The following is a 27,118-nucleotide window of genomic DNA, read 5'->3' as shown; positions in this document are numbered from 1 at the left end:
ATATAGGAAGTTTTTAAAAACTCAATTTGATTTCACATGATCATCACATAATTTTTCAGCTTAACCAATTCAGGGGCACAGTATCCTGGAGCCTATCCTAGGAAGCACTGGGTGTAAGGGTGGACAGGATGCATAGTCCATTGCAGACCACCCTGTAACTCAAAACAGGCAACCCACTGAAGCTATGCAGGTGTGAGCCTGGCCAGTGCCTGGATGGGAGACCTCCTGGGAAAGCTAAGACTGCTGCTGGGAGAGGTGTTAGTGGGACCAGTAGGGGGTGCTCACCCTGTAGTTTGTGTAGGTCCTAATGCCCCAGTATAGTGACAAAGACACTATACTGTAAAAAAGCGACATCCTTCGGAGGAGACATAAAAACCTAGGTCCTGACTCTCTAGGGTCATTAAAAATTCCAGGGTGTTTCTTGAAAAGAGTAGGGGTGTCACCCTGGCATCCTGGCCAGATTTCTCATTGACCCTTACCAATCATGGCCTCCTAAAAAATCCCCATCTATGAACTGGCCTCATCACTCTGTTCTCCTCCCCACTGATAGCTGATGTGTGGTGAGCATGCTGGCACACTATGGCTGCTGTTGCATCATCCAGGTGGGTGCTGCACGACGGAGGGTAGTCTCCATTACCTCCAAAGCACTTCGAGTGGAGTGTCCAGAAAAGACCAATTTTGTAGAAACAAATTAACCTACAGTATAAGGATGTCTTTGGACAGTTGAAGGAAACCCATAGAAACATTAGGACACCATACAGACTCCACAAAGATAGCAGCTCAGGTCCAGACTTGAACTCAGGGTCCCTGGAATGCATGGCAGTAATGCTAACCACTGTGCCACTATGCCGCCCTGATTTGTTTTCAATTTTGTATTTTTGGATTATGCTTGAAGAAATCGACAACACTATTGAAACGGTGTGCAAAGGTAGTCGTTTATACCAGTGATAATACGGTAAGCCCCATGATTTTCCGGAACGACTTTGTAATTTACCGGAAGTAGTATTTGTACGTTAGCGTTTTTACATCAGAACTGGCTGGTTGTAGTTACACTGGCGGAGATAGTTTTACTTGTTCGCTCTTCGAAAATACTTAAAGAGGTAATGAAATTTGTTTTTTTCCACGAAAATGTAAATGTTACACTTAAGAGTGGTTTGAAAAAGAAAATGTTATCATTCTGAGTACTTTTATTTTTAGTAAAAAAAGATTGACAAACTGTGTTTTGTAACCATGGTAACCAATGTTTCTGTGTATTTGATAACTGCAGCATTTTACGATGATTAAGTACGCCTAAAATGTCTATTACAGTGAGATCGATCCCCTCTCGTTATTGCTCTTTCTGAAACGTGACCTGTTTTTAGTGTATTCTAAGCAATGGTCCAGTTGTACGTGAAACGCGGAGACGACAGCCAGTTTCTCTTCAACACTACCGTTGACACTGCGGTGGATGAGCTGATCAGCCATGTTACAGCGATTTATAATGGGAGACTCAAAGTGGACAGGATTTGTTCAGGTGCGTCCCTGTGTTGTCTGTGTACACACGCAATACGCTGCATGTCAGGGCCAGTCATCATCCATTTTTATTTTGTGTTTTTATATTCTTTGGGAAGCACGGTAGCACAGTGCATTGCTGCCTCGCAGCGCTGGGGCCCTGGGTTCAATTCTGAATCTGGGGGTGCTATCTGTATGGAGCTTGTTTGTTCTCTCTGTGTTTGTGTGTGTTTCCTCCCACAGTCCAAGAACATACCGGAAGGTTCATTGGCTTTTGAGAAAACTGGCCCTGGTGTGAGTGTGTGTGTGTCTGTATGTGCCCTGCAATGGACTGGCGTTAAGTCCAGGGTGTATCCTGCCTTGCACCGGTTGCTTGCCAGGATTGAATGAATTGGTTAGAAAATGGATAGATGGGTAAAAGTCTGTTGTTTGCTCATTGGTTGTATATGTGTGATTTTGTTTTTCTCATGTGATGGTATGTCATGTGGGTATCCTAATCTTTTCCGATATTTACTGTCACAAGAAATGGAAGAGCTTGCAGAGCATGGGATTACCCTCCCTCCAAACATGCAAGGCTTGACGGACGAGCAGATCGAGGACCTGAAGCTGCGGGATGAGTGGGCAGAGAAGTGTGTGCCTTGTGGAGGAGCCGAGTTAAAAAAGGATGAGATTGGAAGAAGGAATGGCCAGGGTATGAAAAAAGCCGATCCTCCGGTTTCTTCCGATCCTCCGGTTTCTTTCAAGAAAGGCTGAATTAGATCCCTGGATCAGTTAACTACTGCCAAACCGACTAGGTGGGATAAATGGCCTCCTCTAATGTGTAACTACTCTGTATTCATAAAAAGTGTCCCTTATTCAGGGAAGTCTGTTTTATTCCATAGAGTAGATTCCTTATTGTCATGGTGACGTGCCCTTGTAAAATTAGACATTTCTAACAAGGTCTTTTCTCATAGGTCTTTTCTCAGATGGCTGTTATTTCTGTGATGGTATGAGGGTATTTTTAGTATGCACTCTTTGAAATGCCCACATGTCAGTAAAAACAAAAACGAGCGACACGAATCATATTTTTCTGAAGATCCGAACAAGGGCAGTTAGACTTCATGCGAGGCTAATGGTTTTAAGCTTTGACGACTCACCAAATATTTTAGCCTCATCCAAATAAAAAGCAGACAAGGAGCAATTTGATTGGTCCATTCATGGTGTTGAAAGAAAGAAATAAGGTTGACCCTAGCAATTATTATAGAACAAGTATTTTCCAATAACATAGCTGGAATAGGATTTTTTTTTAACTGGGACATAGGGACATTTCTGGTGCCGATAGTTGTCAATATGTATAATACAACTGCAGTTTAATATTTTATATATCATGGTAGCATTATTTGATTTTATAAATTATATTCCTCTTCTTTTTTTAGTAATTTTTACGATGACTTTTCTCGTTCCAGCTCCAAATGAAAAAATGAAACAAGTTTTAAAAAAAACAATAGAGGAAGCTAATGCATTGATTTCTAAGGTAAGAGTTTTTCTTTAAAAATCCACATTTTGACACCTGTATTTATGAAGTTTTGAAATATACAGAATTTTATATTTTACAACAAAATGGTTGTGGATTAATGGTTCCTGACAGTAAAAAAAACTCCTTACTGATTACACAGTGATGTGTAATTTCTCTTCTTGCTTCTTCAGCAAGATATTTTGGTTTACCTCTGGGCATTGCCTTGTTGTATACATTTAACCTATGTAAAGTACGTGGGAGATAGCTTTGAAAGGAAAAAAAATGTAGAGTGAGACACACCTGGTCTGATTGTGTGATTACATCTGTTTGCTGATGGTGTGAGGCCCAGGGAGTATTCAAGACTCATCCTGTGCTATCTAGACTCCTCTCTCAGCTGTGGAGAGAAGATACACTGCTACCTACTGTACCAGGTGATCCCTTAATCATCTAGCTACTGACACATCCTGTTATATCTGGTTCAGCTGGCCCTTTCTTTTTTTTGGCATTTCAACCCCATGGAGCCTAGCTAACAAACTACCAAACAAGCATCACAGGAGCTGGACAGGCGGTCCTCAGTACAGACCTAAGCTGTGTTTCCTCTGTATTTTCTCACAGACCTGTAAGCCACCTCAGTCCGTTACTAAAGAAACCTCCCTGCACCACAGCTCTCATTCACTGCCTCCTTACAGCCTGGAGTCTAGACACAGACTGTAACAGTTTTCCTCTTCGCTGTTCTTATAAGCCTCTCAATTAGCCAGAAGACTGTTTTATTCTATGCAGACAGCTTATCCTGAGAGCTTTCTTCCTCCTCGTGGTTTTTATCTCCCTCTGACTGCTAATTACTCAGTCAGATGAAGTGTGTATCATTCTACAGGTTATTTTGATTAAGAAGTCTTGTTTCAACATATCTGCTTTTAAATGTGTACGATGATGAGTGAACTATGGCAGACATTGGGAAGTTGGTACAAATGTTATACAGACAGTTGTACAGGACTATATTTCAATTAGTGGAAACTTTTAGTAGTTTTTTTAGACTGATTTGTACTAAAGCTGTTTGAAATGTCTTTTTCAGAAACAAGTTCAAGCCAATGTATGTGTAACTCTGGAGATGATAAAAGATGCCCTTGATCAACTCCGGGGTGCAGTTATGATAGTTTATCCAATGGGGCTTCCTCCACATGACCCAATCAAGATGGAGTTTGAAGATCAAGAAGACCTCTCAGGCACACAGGTAGATACCCTGTGATCCCTTTCATTAGACTAGCCTTGGCAAGATAAAGGTGATACTAAGTATATACAGTGCCTTGCGAAAGTATTCGGCCCCCTTGAACTTTTCAACCTTTTGCCACATTTCAGGCTTCAAACATAAAGATATAAATTTTTTATTTTATGTGAAGAATCACCAACAAGTGGGACACAATTGTTAAGTGGAACGAAATCTATTGGATTTTTGAAACTTTTTTAACTAATAAAAAAATGAAAAGTGGGGCGTGCAAAATTATTCGGCCCCCTTGCGTTAATACTTTGTAGAGCCACCTTTTGCTGCGATTACAGCTGCAAGTCGCTTGGGGTATGTCTCTATCAGTTTTGCACATCGAGAGACTGAAATTCTTGCCCATTCTTCCTTGCAAAACAGCTCGAGCTCAGTGAGGTTGGATGGAGAGCGTTTGTGAACAGCAGTTTTCAGCTCTTTCCACAGATTCTCGATTGGATTCAGGTCTGGACTTTGACTTGGCCATTCAAACACCTGGATACGTTTATTTGTGAACCATTCCTTTGTAGATTTTGCTGTATGTTTGGGATCATTGTCTTGTTGGAAGATAAATCTCCGTCCCAGTTTCAGGTCTTTTGCAGACTCCAACAGGTTTTCATCCAGAATGGTCCTGTATTTGGCTGCATCCATCTTCCCCTCAATTTTAACCATCTTCCCTGTCCCTGCTGAAGAAAAGCAGGCCCAAACCATGATGCTGCCACCACCATGTTTGACAGTGGGGATGGTGTGTTGAGGGTGATGAGCTGTGTTGCTTTTACGCCAAACATATCGTTTTGCATTGTGGCCAAAAAGTTCGATTTTGGTTTCATCTGACCAGAGCACCTTCTTCCACATGTTTGGGGTGTCTCCCAGGTGGCTTGTGGCAAACTTTAGACGAGACTTTTTATGGATATCTTTGAGAAATGGCTTTCTTCTTGCCACTCTTCCATAAAGGCCAGATTTGTGCAGTGTAAGACTGATTGTTGTCCTATGGACAGACTCTCCCACCTCAGCTGTAGTTCTCTGCAGTTCATCCAGAGTGATCATGGGCCTCTTGGCTGCATCTCTGATCAGTCTTCTCCTTGTCTGAGCTGAAAGTTTAGAGGGACGGCCAGGTCTTGGTAGATTTGCAGTGGTCTGATACTCCTTCCATTTCAAGATGATCGCTTGCACAGTGCTCCTTGGGATGTTTGAAGCTTGGGAAATCTTTTTGTATCCAAATCCGGCTTTAAACTTCTCCACAACAGTATTACGGACCTGCCTGGTGTGTTCCTTGGTCTTCATGATGCTCTCTGCGCTTTCAACAGAACCTTGAGACTATCACAGAGCAGGTGCATTTATACAGAGACTTGATTACACACAGGTGGATTCTATTTATCACCATCAGTCATTTAGGACAACATTGGATCATTCAGAGATCCTCGCTGAACTTCTGGAGTGAGTTTGCTGCACTGAAAGTAAAGGGGCCGAATAATTTTGCACGCCCCACTTTTCATTTTTTTATTAGTTAAAAAAGTTTCAAAAATCCAATAGATTTCGTTCCACTTCACAATTGTGTCCCACTTGTTGGTGATTCTTCACATAAAATAAAAAATTTATATCTTTATGTTTGAAGCCTGAAATGTGGCAAAAGGTTGAAAAGTTCAAGGGGGCCGAATACTTTCGCAAGGCACTGTATATATATTTTCTCAAAGAGCCACCAGTTGCAGGCAAGCCTGTTCAGCCCTGTGCCTGCAATACCGGCTGCTGGTGCACAGTAAGTGCCCATCAGTGACATGGACTGGTCAAACTGGTAACATCCAGGTCAGCAAATTGATCTGGCACTCCAGGCTGAGACATGACCAAAGTAGTGTAATTCCAAACCAGTTAATTTAGCAGTCTTCCTTAAATGAATAAAATGATTGGGACCTACCACTAATAGCAATAGAACAGTAAGGACGTTTGACATGATGATAAACACAACAGTTGGATGTACTTGAACATATTTCCCCACAGTAATCAAACATGCACATCTGCACAAAGCCACAGCCCAAGAGGAATGATCTCAAAAAGGTCTCTGAAACAGAGTGTGGTGGACTTCATATTAAAAACTTTCTGGACCTTAGCAGGGAAAACAATGATTACATTCATGTCACTGAAAACAGAGCTGTAACAACATGGAAATGAATGCACTATTTCATATTTCAGTGTAGATTATATCTTTTAAGTTCTGTTTATGCATATTTTTTTTTTTTATTTTGTTCTCTATCACACTTCCACATCACTTTATTTTTCTTTTGGTACTTTAAGGCAGCATTGCAGGTGATTCCTCCAGAAGAGTCGCAGCTGTGGTGGGCAGCAAAGGAGTTGCAAAGGGGGAAAAAACTACAAGAATATGTGGGAAAAAATGAGAAGACAAAAATTGTGGTGAAGATACAGAAGGTATGTGGTAAACTGTAACACACACCTCTTTCATTCATGTACTATTATTGAAGAATGTATCACACATAATGTGAAGTGAGTGTGGTAAAGGCATAAATTGCCCTTTACCCTGTATTTTGTCTGGGAAGCCTCCTGTTCACAAGCTGTGGCAACAAGACATGGTAGATCAAGTTTTTTCTTTTAGTTTTGTGACGGGCACAGTATTGCCTAATAAGTTGTGGTACAGGAGGTCTTTTGCTTGTTTTTAATTTGGCACACGAGTCCTAAAATTATTGGTGGTGAAATGGACTTCTAATTGTGTGATAATGGATGTGGTGCTCTACGTCTTTATCCAGTAGTGTTTTAAATTTTGAACATCGTTATTATCTTTGGAAAATAATGATGTATAATCTCATATTCTATATGAACAAGCGAGGACAAGGAGCTCCTGCTCGTGAGCCAGTGATTAGTGCAGAGGATCAGAAGCAGATGATGCTGCATTACTACAAGCGTCAAGAGGACCTAAAGGTAGGTGTTTCTTTTACATTTCTTTGGCTTAACCCATTTATCTCCCCATAACAAAATTTATACTGAACTCTGTGCACAATATTTACAGACCACACGCCCTGAACTGAAAATGTTACAGTACAGTAACACAACAATAACAGATAATGTTTCTGGGCTAAAAATGCTGAAATATCAGTTTGCCACAACAATTGTATGATCGTTTTTTTAAACATCTAATATTCTGTATCTATTTAATATCCTTATCCCTGAATATACTGTATGAACATCCTGTGTACCACAGATTAGATTTTCCTGCAATCCAGAGGTTGAGCAGCCTGAGAAAACAAAAAGTAGAAAGCAGGTTCTCTTTCTACCTTGTTAATGGTGTTTTTATAACACAATGTGGTGATAAATTTAATTATCTGCAGCTATTACATTCCTTGTACTTTATAATAAGCAGTCTATATCATTTTGAAACTTTCAGATTGCTTTTGCATTTTAAGATCCTTAAATTCTTCTGTGAACACTCCTTTTGATCCTAGAAACTGGAAGAAGCTGATGATGATTCACACCTTAACTCTGACTGGGCAGACAGACAAGCGCTGAAGAGGCAGTTTCAGGGTCTCGCCAATATCAGATGGGCGCCCCGATAAGTCAGAAAATTACAGCTTAGTCACGCTTTCATCGTGGTACCTCTGACATTTGGAGTGATTTTTCTTGAATGCTTTGCAACTCTGTTAATATAGGTTTTTATATAACATTTCCCAGCGATCAACCTAAACTGTGAATACCCCTTATTTATTTTTCCTGAGGTACATAGAAATAAAATTTATATATAAAAATTACTTTTATCATTTTTTGCATAATTCTTTTTATCGGTGAAAACAGATATCTGTATTGGCTGCCTAGCAAGTATCTTAACTTATATAGTAACAGCTTTGTTGGAACAATGTCTAAATTTGTGAATGCTTTTATTATTAAAAATAAACATAAGGATTTAAGAATTATATTACCAAAACTGCAGTATAATGTGGAGTAAGTCTTCATACCATTTTCCCCAGCATTATATATGTTCTCCTTCTGTATCCATAACTGCTGTTACTATATGTATTTTGTAGAGAGTGAGAGTACTATTTACTACAACTGTATGCTGTATGGGCGTGTGTATATACAAGTATATCAACATAAAAACTAAGGTTTTCTTAATGTAAAAGCACTACACCGTGACACATAAAAACATTTATTTGATGCTCTAAATTCTAGAGTGTAGGATCCTGTTTCTTAATCAATGTGGAGTAGACTGACACAGGCAAGTTTTGTTGCACGGTGAGATAGGGGTTTCTCAGCCCAGTAATATGTTTCTTGAAGGATTTACTGTTACACTTAAACGAATGTTTTTCTTCTGTTCATTTTGCAACATGCCAATATACATCTACAGTACATACATATATACATCTAGCTTTTTGACCCCTTTTTGACAGATGGCGCTTTTAGTTCAAGGCCAAGTTGGAGTCTAATCATATAGATTCTGTGCACATACAAGATTAATGGTAGAATATTTGGGGCTGGTAACATGGAAAAGTGAAGTCATGTGTAGTACTTTTCAGTAAGGTAAAATAATTCCTTCTTTAAAAATTGAATAGAGGCCCCGAGAGAGGATGATGCATAATGTTGCCTCCCTTCCGATTGTTAATTTGCTGTATATATTTATTTGCTGGTTTTAAGGAAGTGACTAAAAAGTGGTGAGGTTTATTTTGTTTAAATACTGACAGACAGGCAATGGGAGAGCAGCCTACCACAGTTTGTGAAATCAGCTTTAAATGTCTTCTGTATTTTGTCATTTGGAATTTGAGTTCCTTCAATACCCGGGAGTAGGATGCAACACCTTTCCTCTCTTTGTCTGCACTCTTGGCACTCGCAATAAGAAAACCCTTCAGCTCTTTATACAAATGATATTGCCATATTATGCACTCCCCCTGTAAGTGTAGGTGAAAGACATTCACACTACAAAGCATAAGGCTGAAGAATCCAAACCTTCACCATGTTACAGTATTTTGTTTTTCACTGCAGAAACTTAAGAACAGTATTATAAAGGTATGACAAGCTGCTGAGATCAGGAAATTAGTGAACCATAATGAAAACACAAATGTAAAAACTGATTCACTTCCTCTTGTCACTGTTTCTGTTTCATTGAATGGTGTTACACCTCCAACATTTTCATCAATTTCACCATACTCTCCGTATCTGCTAATTACATTTACAAGAATATGGAGAATGTCCTGTATATTCCTTTAGAAGTAGCATTTAAAATTTTGAAAGGGCTCACAAATGTTTTTAAAGCCTATTCCATTTGTAAGCTACAAGATTGTGTAGATGCATGATGTTCGATTTCATATATTCATACATCAAAAAAAAGTTCCAAACAGATGTAGTTAAAATGACATCAGATTGCTAGTAACTCATGGAATGGAGAGACACATTTTTTAAAAATAAACACTTCCTGTTCTCTATCCTTTATCAGCTTGTCCTCCTATCTGTACAGAGCTTCAAGCAGTGGACAGTTGATTTTGCCGGTAACTTTGTCTTTAACTCATTTTGATTTGTAGTTAAAAAGTTTTTTTTTTCAGGTTTTGGTGCCTATTTTCCAGATTAAGATGTTAGCCAAACATACTGGGATGAAAGCTACTGAATATGAAGAATTCATTTCTACAGCACAGCTAAGGCAACTTAGGCAAAAGAGTGAAATTAATTTCTGTTGACATTCTTTAAGAGAAAAAAAAGTAGCAACAGATACCAGGTAGTTATAAATCTTTTCAGCTTTAATGCCACGTAACCTTCTATCCCTGTGAGTGAAGTGCAGGATAGTATTTGTGCTGGTTTACTATGGTTAACAATGATTAACATAGTTCATGCTTGATCACTGGCCGCCTGGTTTTGCAGAGACTTTATCAAGCATTAAGTAATGCTACTTGTGTGTGTGCTATCGCCACCTTCCTGCCATAGGCTGACCTGTATTGAATCTGGCCCTGAAAGGAGCATTCCAATGACAGATTTCCTGTGGATGTTCTGAATGTCTCCTGCAGAACATCCACGACAGAACAGAACCTCCTCCCTCCCCCCCAGATATTAGAAAGTTTCTCTTCCTCATACAGAAAGATCTTTCGGCTTTCATGGACTTAGAAAAACACATCTGGAAAAAAAACGTTTGTTTTGAGTCAGTCTTTGGTGGATAGAGTACACAGTGATTAATGCAATATGATGTGGCCCCAGACATAAGTTCAGTCAAAATATAACCTTCTTAATCACTGTATTTCAGATTTCGCAATGGCATTTATAGTCTCTTGAGGAGTACGGAAATTATTTTGGAGTACTCCGGTACTCTTATTTCATTCTGAATGCAGCCAGTGAGATGTTGTCTAATGAGATGGAGCACGTGTCCAGTTTTCTTTACTGGCTTGAATCTTTGGTCCCATTCAAGCAGGTGTTCATCCAGATCTCTAGCAGGATTCGGTCGCGCCTCGCTATCCTCTCTGCCATGTCAGCTGCTTCGGCAGTGTCCTGGGCTTCACTGGGGCCGAGACCCTTCCTCACACTGGAGACCGTAGAGCTGTTGTGCTCTGAGTCTTCCTCAGACTCTTCTTCATCCTTCCCTCCTTCCTCCGTAACCAGGCTCTTCTGCTGCCGGCGAGCTCTAGGGCCCCCTGGACAGGACACCTGCACTGCCAGGGCGCAGAGAGCGCACAGCAGCCCCAGGCACACGCTGGAAATGAACAGCAGTGCAGCTCTTTCAGCATGCTCTGAAGGAAAGAGAGCACTGAGCCATTACTATTGTAAGAGTGTATTTCACAATCTTATCTATATCTACAGCATGTGAACTTGGATCATTTCAAAAACATCTAAAACACTATGCTTATGAAATTCTGGAGAGCAAAGCACAAAGTAGATCAGTTTTATATTACTTTTTTTACTCTTTTAATCCCAACCATCCTGCACAATGTAATCACAATCAAACCATGCCCCTACCTTTTAAGTAACCGTATGTCATCAGAGCGTTGCTAACAATAATGTTGCTGTTGTCTGGGTGCCTTGATCCTTTGGGTTTTAGAATTAGCCCTGTTTGTCATCAAAACAATAAAAGAAAGTGATGCACAATTTGTTTTTCTTGAAAAGAATGCACAACTCCCACAACTGACAATGATCATGTTCTAACAATGGAAAAAGTCTGGCATATGCTTCTTTTGATATCTTTTATTCCAATTTTCCAATCCTTGTATTATGATCTTCAGTTTGGTTCCATTTCTCTGACGTATGTGTGCCATATACTTTTGATTAATTCAATGTTTCTATTTTTCCATCTCATAGAATTTAAAATGCTTTTATACACTTAAGTAGATTCCATATATATTCCATATATATATATATGTGCTAATATCCAATCTGCCTGATCGCACATTCAGAAACAAGTACAGATACAGTATGACAGTAGATATGAGTACAATCCTTAACTAGATCAAAAAGTTATAGCCCTGGCCAAAGAATGTTTTCCTTTTAAAACTAAAAGGTTACACCTCATCTTAATGTCTGCTCAGTACCATCTAATTTTGATCTTCCCTAACTGCAAAAGCTGTTTTGTATTAAGAGTCACATTCATCCTGTTTCAGTGATCAAGATTTAGCTTTACCATGTTGATGACCCTGTAATAAGGTGGTTGGCTGTCTTGAGCTAATCAATACAAAGCATGATTAAAAGTAGTGTTTTGAAATAAGTATGACTAATTCATATCCATAGACCCTGATAGCACTCTAGTCCATTGTAGGGCACTAGTTATTTTTTACCACTATATATAATGCAGTAATATGTAACCATTTCATTTGTATATTTCACTTCAGTGTTGTTTTTTCTTAGTGTACCAATACTCAGATTACTGTTAGAAGCTTACCTTTTCCATCATTTTGTTTTGGAGCTGAGGTAGGATTCAACACGCCTGGATCAGCTTCTCTAAGCAATATCCAAGGAACTGTCAGAAAAACACAATGCATTTCTGAGCCTGGCACAGATTCAAGATTTTTTTAAAGCAGCAGTTTCTAACATGCTTCTGCTGTTCGATATAGGGTATATTTAGATAGGAAAAACCATGGATAGTGGTATGGAAATATTGATGTAAAGCATTTATTCCTTAGATTGAGAGGTCTTTATTCCTCAATTTTTCCTAATTTTATTATTTAATTTGTGAGTTACCCATACAAAATAATTAATAATTATTAATGCTATACTTTATAGTTGTAGTTTACACTCAGACAATGCATTTTTGCAAATTTCTCTATGCAGAAGATGTTATCAGAAGAGGTTTTATAAGAGACCAAATGTGAATTTTAGTAAAGACATAAGGAAAAAACATGGCAGAAATTCGAATTAGTTTAATTAGAAATTGAGTGATTACTGTATATGTTCTTTTTGTGGCTTTGCTGTTAAAAATTGTGACACATTATTTATTGCAGCATGTTTTCATTTAAAGTCTAGGTCAAGAATTGAGTCCAATATTGTGCGTTATGTTAATTCTTGGGTACTTGGGTACAATCTAGGGGTACTTGTTCCTCGTTGGTTCTGTTTTCATAAACTTTCATTTGTTTTAATAAAACTATAATTTGGAGCAAATACGGTCATGTTGTATTATTATGCTGATATTTAACATGATACTAAAAGCAAGTTATAAATGTTTACTTCAAACTTTGACAGTATTACAATAGGTAGACTATTTTCATCTCTTACAGGAAGATTTACAGGAAGTCTCAATGGTAGTTAAAGTACAATGGCAAATGTATATGCTATTACATCTGACCCACAGAAGGAAAATATTTGCTTTCTGATACAATATGTTAAGTGGTATTTTGTCTTCAGTTTATCAGCTACCCTGAAAGTTCAGTCACACAAACTGCGTAATGTAACTACTTTTTTCCTTACTTACGTATGTGTGTTATGTTAGAATTGTTTGATAAAGTAGTAACCCACATTTAGAATATTGTATATTCTTCTAGAGAAGAACACCCAGGCTTGAGGGAAAGACTGCAAGTACCCAATTCCAGTATTCAAAATCCTCAAAGGTATTCACAATTAACCCTGTAAACTTCTTCAGAATTAGCAGTGGAACCCAAACTAGCAGTCAACAAAATGGAAACTATGTGCAAGTTCACTTAAATCTGAGAGAAGGAGGCACTTCCTTACACTTAGGGTCATGAGAGTAGGGAACAGGCTATCCAGGCATATGGTTGAAGCTGAAACCCTGGGTTCTTTAAAGAAATGGATGGATGAGGTCCTCAGTTCAGTTAGCTACTAACTACTAAATGAGCCAAATTCCCTCTTCTTGTCTGTAACCTCCCTTCGACGATCTTTTATATAACCAAATAATAACCCACAGTGTATCCCTCATGTAAACACTGTAACTATTCTCTTTCTCTTGTTAAGAAAGGGATATTACTCATACCACAGGCATACACAATACTGAGATACTTTCTTGTTCCTGGGAAGCATGGGTCCCTGAAGTGTTTGTCGTCAACCAAAATAACGCACTTCTGTTTGGCGTAGCAAATCTTCGACACGAAGTGCACGGCACTGTGGTCTAAACATTCTGCAGAGAATATAAAGGAAGATGTTAACACTTTAAGCAGTAACACGGCCTACGACTATAACATTTAAAAATTAGACTTGAGCTGACAGTGTTACAGTGAAGGACCTTGTTTTCTACATGTTTTCTACTGCAGTAATGTAAACTTTCTTAGACCAAACATTACAGGAGACACCAATTAGTGGCAAAGTGTTTTGCTTTTTGTGATAAATGCCTTCATTCTGCAGTATCCTACTGTTTGCTTTTATGACCACACCAAAAAGAGGTGAATTTCCTTGTGAAGAGCAGATGTTGTCTTCTTCCAGTTGCCTTCCATAGACAGCAGAGTAGATGTTTATCACACGAGGGGATTTGCAGTGGAGTTTCAGTTGCTCATTTTCACATGCGATTTTGGCCTTGTGCTCAGCTGGGAGAAGAAAAAACACAGAGTATGTAAGAATGGCCCATCTATCTTTTTTGGTTTTGCACTTGGTAATTAATCTCAGGATATCCAGTCATTTCCTGAAAGAGGCCAGGGTACTACACATAAAAACATTCATTCCTAAGTTAAAAGATAAATGTCATAGATATAATCTATGTCATAGATATAATCATTATTATTCCTGTTAAAGGTCATGGCAATCACACGTCTATCCTGTAAGCATAGAGTGCAAGGTAGGACTATACCTGGTCTTAAGACCCTGAGTGTACTCAATTTAGAGACAATAATTAACCTATCCAACATGCCCCTGAAAGATGGGAAAAAACTCCCAGCAAAATCCCACAGAAACACAGGGTGAACACGCAAACTCTTCACAGAAGGCACCACAGTACAGAATTGAACCTAAAACGTACATTCACCAGTTTTGAAAGAATCACTTACTTGGTTTGCATTTGTAAGACACCAGAAGATATTTGGGTGTCCCAGGACAAGGGTCACGTCCAAAAACATGGTTGCTGACCAGAAGCTGACAGGCACGATATCCCTGACACTCATCCAGAAGCTTCTAAAGAGTAAGACAGATTGGTTTAAAACACATTTTGCCAAAATAATCCATTTTGACCAGCCATTTTTACTTATAAAAAAAAACAAATAATCTCATGCACCTGTTACCAGAGTACTACTAGAAATGATATTAAGAAAGTAATTTGACCAGCCAGAAAAGAGGAAAAGCAGAGCTGGTCTGTTTGCCTCAGAACCAAAGGCTGGCAGTGGGTACCTGGCAGAAACAGACTGTCAATGTTGTGGCTAAGCACACACTTGGCCAGGGACTTGTTCCATCAACACTTTTGAACGAAAGTGTTAAAAGACCTGTGCGCACACAAAAATGCTTCGAGTAAGAAGTGGTCTGAATGCTTTTAGGTGCGTTTTCTTTCATACTAATCACGTATGAGATTTGTGCGAGTGAAGTACAGGTGTAGTAGTATTTATTTCAGAAAATGCATAGTTACCTGCAAAGCAGTTAACGATGAGCAGGTTTGGTTACTTGCTCTCTCCAAAGAGTAAGCAGGACTTAGGCAAAGCTCGGGTTCAGAGCGTCCGTATAATGCTGACAGGACCGTGATGGTGGAGTGTCTCGGACATTGGAGATACAGGCTCTCCCCATCGCAGGCGTAAACTGAATGGCTTTTTATAATCCTAGTCAAGTAACCTACAACACACGATTCAAACATAAAATATTTCAATAAATGGAGTAATCTCCCACTCTTCGAAAATTGGGAATGTGAATTTTACTGTAGGTTTTTACTGTATTTTGTTTCAAATTTTCAATTGTCTTTTTTAATCCATACTGATGGAACTTAGATATGTCAGACATTTCCTAAAAAACATCAGTTATCGCTTGTTTCGTTCTTAATACACATTATATTATATTTCATTCTTATATACCCACATTATTTTATTTCTACAAGTTCTGATTCTATTCGAGCCTGGATCAACACGCAAGTCTCTTTCATGCATTCTTCGACCAAAAGTGACAATTCATTCCTATGCCGTAACCTTATGAAAAGTAAGGTTATATGTTAAATATATAGAAAAATAAAGTTTAAATGTCTTTAAAATAAAATAAGTACGCCAATTTTGCTATAGGGAAAGGAGATCACTTAGGAGCGGGGAAAACAAAAAGACTTACCCGAAAAGTCTGCTAAAGCGTGCATTTCTTTGGTCCACACGAGAAAGATGTAATAAACTATATTAAGGAAAGACCCCTTCTGGATCTTAAACGAGCCCCCATCAAAGCCGTACATGATGGTGAATTCTCAGTCCCTGAGATCATATTCAAATTCCAGAGGTTATCAAAGCCTGAAATATCCTGACTCCAGTAAAAAAAATGACTCGGATGGCGAACACCCACGCAGTTCTACTCCATAGACTCAATAGGTCTACTTCAGAAAGTATTGGATTATTCATATCCGATGTGGGTTCACTTTACTGACCGTCCGCATACGGTACCACAAGTCTTGAATGAGTTCACTTTAATATCATACCTCATACTCCAGCGAATTCTTCTCCGCTTGTATTAGTTTAGATACATCATGATCACACCTGGCTACAGCAACCGTTCTCACACTCTTTTACGAGTATCAGCAAGGTGAAAAGGCATAAGACTACCAAAAACCAACAGCGGGAAGAATCAGGTTATCACTCTTCACTAGGCAGTAGAAAGAGGAGTTAAAATCATTGCAGTTAAACGGAGGGAAACGGTTACACTCGACGTCGTCCTTGCTTCTATACTTTAGAATTGTAATTATTTCATTGCAGTACGAGATGCACCTAAAACACTGCGAGATTCGGCACGGTTTAGCTGAAATTCAACATGCGCAACAAGTCAAAGCGCCCGAAACACAGCACGATCTTCTGCTGCGCTGGAGTCAAGCCACGCAAAGGCAGAAAAGAGAACCGCGTATTTATCACGGTTGTTCTTGCCTGGGTCAGTTATGCTTTAAATAAAAAATACACACTTTAATGCGTAGTGCAAATGTAGACGTATTTGACTCTAGCAAAAAAGAAGTCGTAAAACAGCTGGATGAAATCGTCACCGTGGGCGTGGCATTAATTTATCCTCGCTGGGGTGAAGGTTGCTGCTAAATCTTCTGTTGTGCCCAGGATACCATTCTTGACTCTCTCTCTACGTCGCTTGACTAACTTCGTTTGCTGTTGTTTTCGTGTTGTAAATATATCCAGTGAAACAGTAAAAAATAACTGTACATGCCAGGTATTTAAATTAATGATCCCGGGTCTCAATGACAATTTGCTACTACCATGTGTTTAAATGGCTTCCAGAGACTCTTTCGTATTCATGGACCCTAACAGCGTTAAAATTCATTCTTCTGTCGCTTCATACTGGTAGAACACACCGTCACTCGGCGGCATGAAATACAGTAATTGTACAGTACTGCAGGCTACATCCGGTATTGCAGCCACTCTCGTTTTGATGCGACTACTGTTATAACAGTGCTATCCTTAACACTTAATTGTCGTTAGATCTTATACTGTATGTAGGTTAAACTAATATTGGCTTAGTAGATTACGATAATCATTGTCTGATATATGAGAAACTTGAACAGTAGTTATATGACCCTGCAACTCACAACTGAAGCTAAGCTGGTGTGAGCCTGGATGGGAAACCTCTTGGGAAAGCAAAGGTTGCTGCTGGAACAAGTGTCAGTGGTACTAGAAGGGGGCGCTCATCCTGCAGTTTGTGTGGGTCCTAATGCCCCAGTATAGTGATGGGACACTATACTGTAAAAAGTTGCCATCCATCAGATGAGACGTAAAACCGAGGTCCTGACTCTCTGTGGTCAATAAAAATCCTAGGGGATTTCTTGAAAAGAGTAGGGGTGGTACCCCAGTGTCCCGGCCAATTTTCCCATTGACCTTTACCAATCATGGCCTCCTAATAATCCCCATTTACAGTATAGGCTTCATCACTGTTCTCCTCCCCACTGATAGCTGGTGTCTTTTGTATGTTTTCATTCAAACATTATATGAAAAATAAATATAACATAACTTAAAAGATATTAACCCATAAAAAGTCATTACACAGCACACTTACTGAAATCCACACAGGTTACCAGAACCTGTAAGGTTACTTTCCCACAATCACCCCAAGTGTAACGGACACGGACTGGAATCCGTGTCAGATCTTGTAGAAGACCCTATGCGATGCGGTAGGAGCTGGAGAAAACAGGAGGCGTGGTAAAAGGAACACACAGGGGTTTAATAGCGCACAAAATAATAGTGACAGTCCGTGAGACAGTGTACGGGGAAGACAAAACGGCATCCAAATCCAAACGGGTCCAAGGGCAGGTCAAAGCACAGTCCGAAAGTCCATCAACTAGAAATCCATCCTGGGACGCGACAAAGTTAAAATCCCCAGGAGAGGGGAGCACACAGACGAACGAAACATGGAGGTCCAAGGGTGACGGGGCGAGATCCTCCAGACCCCGGGCTCAGGAAGCGGGAGGTGTCGGGGATGAGGCCTATGCCCTCAGGAGACGGACGTAGGGTTTCCTGGTGCTAGGCGGGCCTCGCGATATCTTACCCCTTATGATGAGCCCCGAGGACTGGAGGAGCTGGTCTTTAAATAATAACTCTAAAAGGGAACACCTGGAGAGCTAAATGACACGAACAATAATGAGAGCAGTGGAGCGCCCTCTAGGGAGGGATGGCGGGCGTGACACCAAGCCCCAATAATTACACAATAGTCCTTAATTGTACAAAAATTACACCTAATTGCACTTCCCAATAAACCAATACACATTTATTGTCAACTCATTTATTGAGTTTTATTGAATATGGGATAGTGGAATTCTTCTTGTTGCATCTGCATTGAGGAGCTCTGAATCATCTGTCCTGACCCTAACACCTAGTTTAAACATATTCTTAATATAGCAGTTGGAAAACACTGCTCAAGTGGTTGCCCACTATCTTAGAAAACATCGTCAAGAATCTGGACAATCTTGGCTTTTGTTGCACAGAAATCCACACTGCATGACTGTGTGTATACCACAGAACTGAAAAACATGGACAAAAAAGTTTGATTACTGACACCAAAACCATAACCTGCAATGAAAGTCTAATATTGTTAGAAACATGATCAAAGAAACGAACAATGGAAAATAACGTAGTTTAAGGAGAGTTGCTTGTTCTTGTGCCTTATCTGTGAAACTGTATAGGAGGGAGATCCCAGAGCTTCATGCAGCCTCTTTACAAGCACAGGGTTTTATCTCTGTATTGTAGAACGTCGACAGGGCGCGTTATGCAGCCATCTATATTTTATTCAATAATGACAATGCATAATAATCTTCTACAGTCACAATTATTTGTATTTGTCGAAATGCTTTTAGGAAAGAATTGGTCTACTGCTTCTTTTGAAGCCTCCACTGGGAAAAAGCTGCCCAGTAATATTATTAAATTCTGATCTTTCAAGGAATGTGTGAAATTACCTTGTGTCATTTGCCGCACCTCGAACAACTCTTTTTATTTTTATGCGTTTTTAGAATATACGTTTAAAAAATTAAAAAAATCGGAGAAACCGCTCTCCACGAAAGCACAGTCAGCAGCTCCAGTCGGCTACAAACGCTGAGAGCCTCAAGCATACAGTCACTAGCGATCCAAAATCCGTTCACCAGGGGCATTAATAACATTACATTTATTGCATTACATTTCACAGTATGTGTGAAACAGCAGGATTTATAAGGCGCCATGGTTGCATGGTAGCGCAGTGGTTAGCATTGCTGCCTTTCACAGCTGGTTCCCTGGATTCAATTGCTGGGGTGCTATCTGCGTGTATCTCCCATGCTACACTTGGGTTTCCTCTGGCTGCTTGGTTTCCTCCCACAGTCCAAAAGCCTATTGGTAGTTATTTGGCTTCTGAGATAATTGGCCCTGGTGCAAATGTCTGCCCTGTGATGCACTGACATCCCGTCCAAGGTATACAGTGTCTTGCGTCTGTAGCTTGCCCTTTGTGAAGGAATTGTCAGAAATTTTGCACATACTAGGTAACAGCATTTAAATGTGTCATACTTTATATATTTCACATCAACTTACTCCATGGGATCCTGGAATTGCTATTGTAGAAAATACAGCTGCACCCTGTCTTAGCACTATGTCTAATGGTCAAAAACCTTATACTGACTTCCTGCAAAGATACTGTATTTTATGTGATTAACCTGGAAAGATTATACCATAGTAGGTCAGGTGGGTAGCTGCGTCAGCATGCGTAGGCTTCAAAGGAACAAGTAATAGGTTTATTCCATGCTGAAAAAAAGAAGAAAGAGAACACAACGTTTCGGCCGTGGATCCTGCTTCAGGTGTGAGAGAGACAGGGCAGTAGGCAAAGGTAATGTAGCGGGAGAACAAAGGTTGGGAGGAGGAGTGAGAGGCGGGAGCAGGGGACAGAAAGAGGGGCCAATCAAGAGGTGTGAAGTCAGAATGGGTGCAGAGAGGTGTGAAATGAAACTTCCAATGAATGGAGAAAATTTAAAAGAACAGTAGTCTGTCGTTAAGAGAAGGGGGAATGTGTGATCCTAGCTGCAGAATAATTTTGGTTTTGGTGGTCTTTCTGATGTATGAGTTCGGAAAACCGTCTTTGAGAACACAGACGGAGAGATTAGAGTGGTCGTGGCTGTCAGAGGTGAAATGAGAAACAATGGGCTTGGAGAGATCTTTAATCTTCACAGCCCTGACGTGTTCTCAGAGTCTCCTTCCTGTTTCTCCAATGTAGATGGCTGGGGATTTACTGCAAGAGATACAGTAAATAAGGTTGCTGGAGGTACAAGATGCTGTCTGCGTGATCCGGAATTGTCCTGAGGGGCCTTGAATGAGTGTGGTGGTGGATGTGTACTTGCAGGTGATACAGCGAGCTCTGTCGCAAGGGAAAGTGCCTGGTGTGGATGGTTGTTGAGGGAGGTCAAGGGAGCTGTGAACAAGGAGGTTACGCAGATTAGGTGGTCGGCGATATGAGATGATAGGGCTATCAGAAAAGAGGGCCCCAATGGAGGGATCATCCTGTAGGATGGAAAAGTTGTGGTTAATGGTCCTGGGGATAGGAAGTGTGTTAGGGTGGTAAGGAAGCACCAAAGGAATGCGGTTGTTATGGCGGGAGTTCCTGATCGGGTTGATGGTCCGGAGGGTGTTTTTGGCTCGGGCAAGGGCCCTGTCAATCACACTGCTGGGGTATCTGAATCTTTTATTTTTTTTGTTTTTTTGTTGTTTTTTTTGTGGCGAGACTGGAGTGCCTGATTTTCTCCTTGGGTGAGGTTAGACCTGTGTTTACTGGGCGAGTGCCTTGGGAGCTTGATTAGTGCATTGGTTGATGAAATAATCAACTGGTGGAAAACAGCCAGAGGGGGGAGTTCAACGGCTTCGTTTGGGATTAATGTTGTTAATGACATCAATAACCGGGTTGTTATCAGCTGCCTGTGAAGAGGAATCGTCGGCAAAATGTGCTCTGAGACGGATCCTGCGGTAAAAGCGGTTAAGGTAGACATTGGTCTGGGGGATGTCCAGCTTCCTGGGAACTGGTACAAAACTGAGCCCTTTGCTGAGGAGGGATTATGCCATGTATAGGTAGCCGGACTGACGTTGTTGCAATATGAAACGCATCCTGTTTATTGTGGAGGGTTTAATTATTGTTCACATGCTAAACCATGCTTTATTCATAAGCTATCATACGTAAACATCTTACTAGTGATTCATTACATGTACATAAGAACATTGTTTGAATTGTTTTTTTATTGTAAACAGCATTAAAATATTAATTTAAAAATAAACCCTTAAATCTCACATAGAAACTTTAAACAAATCTCTCCTCTACTGGACTATGTGCTGACCTATTTCAGAACTTATGTAAACCAGCCTTCACGGTACAGCAGGCAAAAAGAGAGGCATAAAATCCCTTCCTCTCAGACATTGCACCATCTTAGTGACAATGGAAAGTAACAAACTGGAAGAAGCAGAAACAGAGCTGTAAAATCTACACAAGTTTCATTTACACAACCTGTGTTGCCGTGGGGACTCTTCATTGAGACGGACCGGTTTCCGGTAGTGTTGACGCACGTGTGTCAGTGTGTTTAGTACTCTTAGTAAAGTAGGAGTGAAGAGTGGTTGAGTACTTCGGGTTACGAGAAATCATGGCCAAAAAACGCAAAAATGAAGATTCAACGGAATCTGATACACAGGAAAAGAAACCCAAAGTATCTGAAGTTGAGTTGAATGGAATTGTATTTAAAAGCATGTTAAAAGAGCCTACCAAAGCAAAGAAAGGTACTGTACGTGTCACTTGTTCATCCCTGTAGCTTAATTAAAATAAGATCCATGAATATCTTGTATTATGAACGAAACAATCCAAAGTAATGTTTTTTCTTTTCATCGTACTTCTTTAAAGTGAAATTAGACGTCGGCAGCAGGTAGATCATAATTTTTTTCCTCACTGCTGTCAAGCTGTTTCAGAAGTATCAAACCGGCGTATTTGTGTCGGAATAACAGTCGTTCTTGGGTTTTTTTTTGTCATATGAACCAGTCGTGCATAAGACTTGTCATCTTATTTCATTATTATTAAATAGCAATATACAATACTTTATGGGACATTGTTCTACTATCTCTCATGGATGATTTTCTAGGTAATAAACTTGGCTCTGAACATCTTGTTTTTATATTTAAGCTTCTAACAAGTATACTCATTTGTAAGACCTTGTCTGACTGTCACTTGTGTTCGTCTACAGAGCTTTGGAACGCAGCAGGTAAATCTCAGAAATCCGCTCATGCCTAAGGGATGGTTTATACCTGTTCTATTCTGCAACTGTAGATGTTGCTGTTACAGCTCAGCTAATGTGTAGGAAATAGTCATTTAAAGTTGTCTCTGACACATGATAGTCGCAGCCATCTTTGTAACCTATAAAGCTGTAGAGATTTTTCAATAAATTCTAAGAATTTTTCCCTCCTCTTATATTACTTGTAGGTTTGGAAACCTTCATATCAGTTGCTAAACAATTGCCCTGCCCTGGATTATATGATGTGGTTGAAGGCTATATAAAAATATCTATGGATTGTGCTGAAATACTGAAATTGCTGGAGGAAGAAAAACGTTTGGAGAGCGAAGTCAGTACCATTGTTTTATTTTAATTACATGCAAAACCTAAGCAGATGGTTGGGTTGTGATTTGGAACTATGTCACTATCATGTTCTTTTGTCTTTGTTTTTAATTTTCTGCCTTAGCATGAGTGTTGGTGTAGTAAAATACATCTGCCTTTGAAGTAAAACATAGCAAAGCCCCCTGTTATTGGAACTTATCTGGCCTGTCGTGCTTTTTCAAATGTCAGTGGCTTATGATCTGAATGCACATCCAGCTTTGTCTTGAGGGATTCTAGAGGTGCTTCTTCAACAGCATGAATGTAATGCACACTCACAATTTCTGTTTGTCGTTCAAGGATACTTTATTTAGTTCACATCTTAGCATTATGCAGCCCATTGGGATCACCTTCTAAATGCCTTGCAGGGTTTTGAATATTTGTATCATGGTGTTGTTTCATATTCTTTGTTCAGAATACAAGATTTTCAGTTTCTTGAGCTTATCAGCACAAGGTATGTTAAGTGACTGCTTCTTGTATGAAGCTCACAGATTAATGTAATGATAGTGTAATGCGATGTGTGTGTATATGTACAGCTAGGGCTATTGATTAAAATTTATTTATTTTGTGTTGTGTGTTCTTTGTTTTGGTAGATTTTTATAGTGATGCCAAAGACACATTTAAAATTATATAAATATAAATAAGTTAGCTGCCGTATGCTCTTCATGAGACCTGGCCTACCCTTTACGCAAACCTGTTATGAACAGATCACACTCAGGACCTGGGTGTTTTAAGGAATGAGAATAAATGCCTTTGAATTTAGAGCACATTATTGATTACTGTTGCTCATGTGCATTAAGATTTGTTTATTGTTGTTTTTGCAGCAGAATCCCACAGATAACTTCCAGTGGGTGATAAGTATGTCTCAATCTCTTTGCTTCCAGACAGCGTTGATCTTCCAGGGCTTGGAAATGATCCTGCTGCGAACGGCCAGCGACCTGTCTCACTTCAGCATGGCTGGCATTGCCATTGTGAAGAAGATAGTCTCCAGCTTTATGAAAATTATTTGTTCTGTGTTGCATTCTGAAAATCACAGGTATGTGCTAAGTGTGATAGCTGAGTCATTTGATCACTCCAGTCTTAAGTAGTTGAGTCTACGTTAATAGCTTTGCTCAGTTGTTTGATTATATAATTGCGCATAATTATAGTTTTTATCAAAATATATAACTTCCCCCCTAGATAGTCTTCTTCAGTGAGGTAAACATCCCAGCTGTTTTACACTGATCTATCATCCTATTAATGTTAAAACTACTGACTTACAAAAATGTTAGATAATGCTCCAATAATTGGTCAGTCCACCTCCAACAGTGAGATTTCGTTAGCCATTCTGTAGTTTCTTGCAGTCTGAATTTGGTTCCTGTTAGTGTTTTATCTGTCAGCCATTGCTTGTATATCTTAAAATATACACATTAGCCATGTCTGCTGTTGCTTTCATAAATGCACATGTACTACATTAGCTTTCTTTCTTCTACCAAAGGACACTGAGGAAAAGTCACAGTCTGCCACTATTTTACAGTTGTCATGATGAGTGAGTTACTCATATGGAACACATCATTCCCTGTAATGTTTTGGTGGTTTAATTCCAGAAAAGACACGGCATGGTTTCTTAAAGAGGTCTGCACTACAGGCATTATTACCTTAGGACTCTTTATCAAATTGTAAGTCATTAGAGGGACCACAATAATAAAGCCTAACTCCTCATTTCGTATGTACTCTTCTGCCCCACTCAGGTATGTGCGGCAGTGTCTTAGCCTCCTGTCTGCTATGGTTTCACAAGGGCCAGACTCTGCCAGAGAGGTATTCAGTAACTTCAACTTCGGCAAGAGTCTTTCCGGACTGGCAAGGAGAAGAGACAAACAGGTGAGATCACAGACCTGTCAGCTGCCAGACCTGCTACAGACTCCAGCTGACTCTAAGATTGTCCTTAGAAATAGTCAAAACCCATCTAATTATTAGACTTTAACGAAGAGGAAGTCAATAAGACTGTAAGATGTATAAGTATACAGTCATGTGAAAAAGAAAGTACACCCTCTTTCAATTCAGTGGTTTTACATATCAGGGCATAAGTAACAATCGTCTGGTCCTCACCAACTTCTGTAATTAGACAAATCTAGCCTCAGATAACAGACAACATATAACAGATTTCACTATGTCATTATTTATTCAACAAAAAGTAAGCCAAAATGCAGAAACTATGTGGTCAAAATTAAGAACACCCTTACTGCTCCCATAGGAATTAAGAAGGTAATTAGCAGCCAAATGCACTTGAAGGGTTATAAGGCCTTTTCCAAACAATTTGAAATCCATCCTTCTACAGTGAGAAGGATTATTTACAAATGGAGAACATTCAATACAGTTGCCGATCTTCCCAGGAGTGGGCGTCCCCGCAAATTCACCCCAAGATCAGACCGTATAATGCTCAGAGAAATCGCAAAGAACCCAAGAGCTACATCTAGGGATTGTATGTTAAATGTTCATGACGGTACGATCAGAAAAAGACTGAACAGGTACAGTATGACTTTCATGGAAGGGTAGCCAGGAAAAGCCCCTTCTCTCCAAAAAGAACGTGGCAGCACAGCTTAGGTTTGCAAACTTGCATCTGAACAAACCACAAGATTTCTGAAACAATGTGGTGGCGGGACCTTAAGAGAGCTGTGCATAAACGAATGCCCTCAAACATCAATGAACTGAAGCAATGTTGTAAAGAAGAGTGGGCCAAAATTCCTCCAAAACCATGTGAGAGACTGATAAACTCGTACAGAAAACGATTACTTCAAGTTATTGCTGCTAAAGGTGGTTCTACTGAATCCTGGATTGTACTTAGTTTTTCACACATGGCTTCTGCATGTTGGCTTATTTTTTGTTAAATAAATAATGACATAGTGGAATCTGTTATGTGTTGTTTGTCACCTGAGATTAGATTTACCACTTCAGCAAGTAGGTAGCTGCGTCAGCTTGCGTAGGCTACAAAGGGACAAGTAAAGGTTTATTCCATGCTGAAAAGAGAAGAAAATGCAACATTTCGGCTGTGGGGCCTTCTTCAGGTGTTATTTGTGGATATTTAAGGATATTTGTGCTAAGAAGTAAATAGAGTAGTTAATAAAAGTTGTGTTGCTTAATCCTGGCATTTCTTTTTGATTTGGATTCAGATCAGCGCATAACTATATCGGTAATAAACTGCTTTTGCTCTGCTGATATAAGTGTCCTTTTTCATTAAACCAGGGCAAGCCTGATATTCGCTTGGCTTACATCCAGTTTGCGGTTTCATTTCTAATTTCCGGTGACAACCAGACAATAGGACAAGTTCTTGAGACAAAAGGTAATATTTGTTTTTGTTATATATATATTATTTTTCAGGTTCACATAAGTCATGCTACCAGTAATGTCAACTGATATTTGGTTAAAACTCAGACAGACATCTTTAAATAGACTTTAATATTAAAGACAACCTTATTTTTCTTTGCTCTAGATTTCCTTACTGATATTTTAAGCACGGGGCTGAAGGATGATAGAATTTCTTCTATCAATCTCCTGTTGTCTACGCTACAGACTAAAGTAAGTTTTGATGTATTTAAACATTTTAGATTCTTTTTTGTGCATATTTACCATTCTGTATTTCTAGAATAGATGAGTAATATGTGGTGTAAAAACTGTTTGCAGAAAAGCCTGTAATTTTTATTTCAGATAGTTCATTCCAATAGGTATTTTTTCTGACTACACAGGCTTTACGCAATAATATTGTTGTTCTTTCACATTTTTCGTTCATTTCCAATGTAAATTCTGACATGGAAATGGAGGTCTCTGATGAATGGTCAAGGCTTATGGCAGAAGTCTCAAACTCTGTGCCACATGTGCGTCATGTCTTCTGTGTTTTTTTTAGTGTAGCGATTAAGCTATTGACATTTTTTTTTTTAGACAGACATAGGATTTTTCTTAAGGCTCTTTACACACAGTAAAAGAGGCACAGTAAAAGGAAGTAATGCCTGCTTTTTCTTCTTATCTCTTTTTAGTTCTCATTAAATGATAGAAACTGAATTGTTTAGTGGATTCCCAGTACTACTGGTAACACCTCGGTAATAAGGAAGAGATCTCATGTTTCTATGACTGTGACTCTAGCATCTTATTTTAAGATTACTTTTTGTGTTACTAAGAGTTTGTAATTCCTAAAAAGATTTTGCCAAATTTTATCTGGCACCGTCCAACAGATTGCAAATGACTTGGAGTTTGATTGGAATTTTAA

General features: G+C 39.4%; 3 protein-coding genes across 5 annotated transcripts in view; 2 read left to right on the top strand and 1 right to left on the bottom strand.

Moving 5' to 3' along the window:
- Positions 1-966: 966 nt before the first annotated feature.
- Positions 967-7,990, top strand: cfap298 (cilia and flagella associated protein 298). Of its 2 annotated transcripts, none has more exons than XM_088639617.1 (8): positions 967-1,100; positions 1,362-1,513; positions 2,015-2,182; positions 2,937-3,004; positions 4,059-4,217; positions 6,528-6,659; positions 7,071-7,166; positions 7,688-7,990. In XM_088639617.1, exons 2-8 carry the CDS (start codon positions 1,375-1,377, stop codon positions 7,796-7,798), a joined length of 873 nt encoding a protein of 290 aa, XP_088495743.1. In that variant the 5' UTR covers positions 967-1,100; positions 1,362-1,374; the 3' UTR covers positions 7,799-7,990. The 2 variants fall into 2 exon arrangements, with proteins under 2 accessions (XP_088495743.1, XP_088495744.1); XM_088639618.1 differs by lacking the exon at positions 7,688-7,990 and adding an exon at positions 7,447-7,542.
- A 1,953-nt stretch (positions 7,991-9,943) lies between these two features.
- On the bottom strand, positions 9,944-17,097 carry eva1c (eva-1 homolog C (C. elegans)). 2 transcript variants are annotated; one of them, XM_088639616.1, is made up of 8 exons: positions 15,879-17,097; positions 15,199-15,398; positions 14,630-14,750; positions 14,024-14,173; positions 13,627-13,770; positions 12,085-12,162; positions 11,169-11,258; positions 9,944-10,942 (listed from the first exon to the last, which is right to left on the bottom strand). In XM_088639616.1, exons 1-8 carry the CDS (start codon positions 15,991-15,993, stop codon positions 10,593-10,595), a joined length of 1,248 nt encoding a protein of 415 aa, XP_088495742.1. In that variant the 5' UTR covers positions 15,994-17,097; the 3' UTR covers positions 9,944-10,592. The 2 variants fall into 2 exon arrangements, with proteins under 2 accessions (XP_088495742.1, XP_088495741.1); XM_088639615.1 differs by having other exon boundaries at positions 14,630-14,753; positions 15,879-17,094.
- A 4,687-nt stretch (positions 17,098-21,784) lies between these two features.
- Positions 21,785-27,118, top strand: part of urb1 (URB1 ribosome biogenesis homolog) — a 42,015-nt gene continuing 36,681 nt past the window's right edge. The window contains exons 1-6 of the mRNA XM_088639611.1: positions 21,785-22,015; positions 22,710-22,849; positions 23,763-23,914; positions 24,609-24,738; positions 26,101-26,197; positions 26,348-26,433. Coding sequence (XP_088495737.1) covers positions 21,883-22,015; positions 22,710-22,849; positions 23,763-23,914; positions 24,609-24,738; positions 26,101-26,197; positions 26,348-26,433 — 738 coding nt within the window. The 5' untranslated portion in view covers positions 21,785-21,882. The remainder of the gene's footprint in view (positions 22,016-22,709; positions 22,850-23,762; positions 23,915-24,608; positions 24,739-26,100; positions 26,198-26,347; positions 26,434-27,118) is intronic.

This window comes from Lepisosteus platostomus, chromosome 7 (assembly GCF_059453375.1).
Source record: "Lepisosteus platostomus isolate fLepPlt1 chromosome 7, fLepPlt1.hap1, whole genome shotgun sequence".
NCBI classification, from domain to species: domain Eukaryota; kingdom Metazoa; phylum Chordata; class Actinopteri; order Semionotiformes; family Lepisosteidae; genus Lepisosteus; species Lepisosteus platostomus.
Note: the sequence above shows the minus strand (reverse complement) of the source record. Positions and strands in the feature narration are given on the sequence as shown.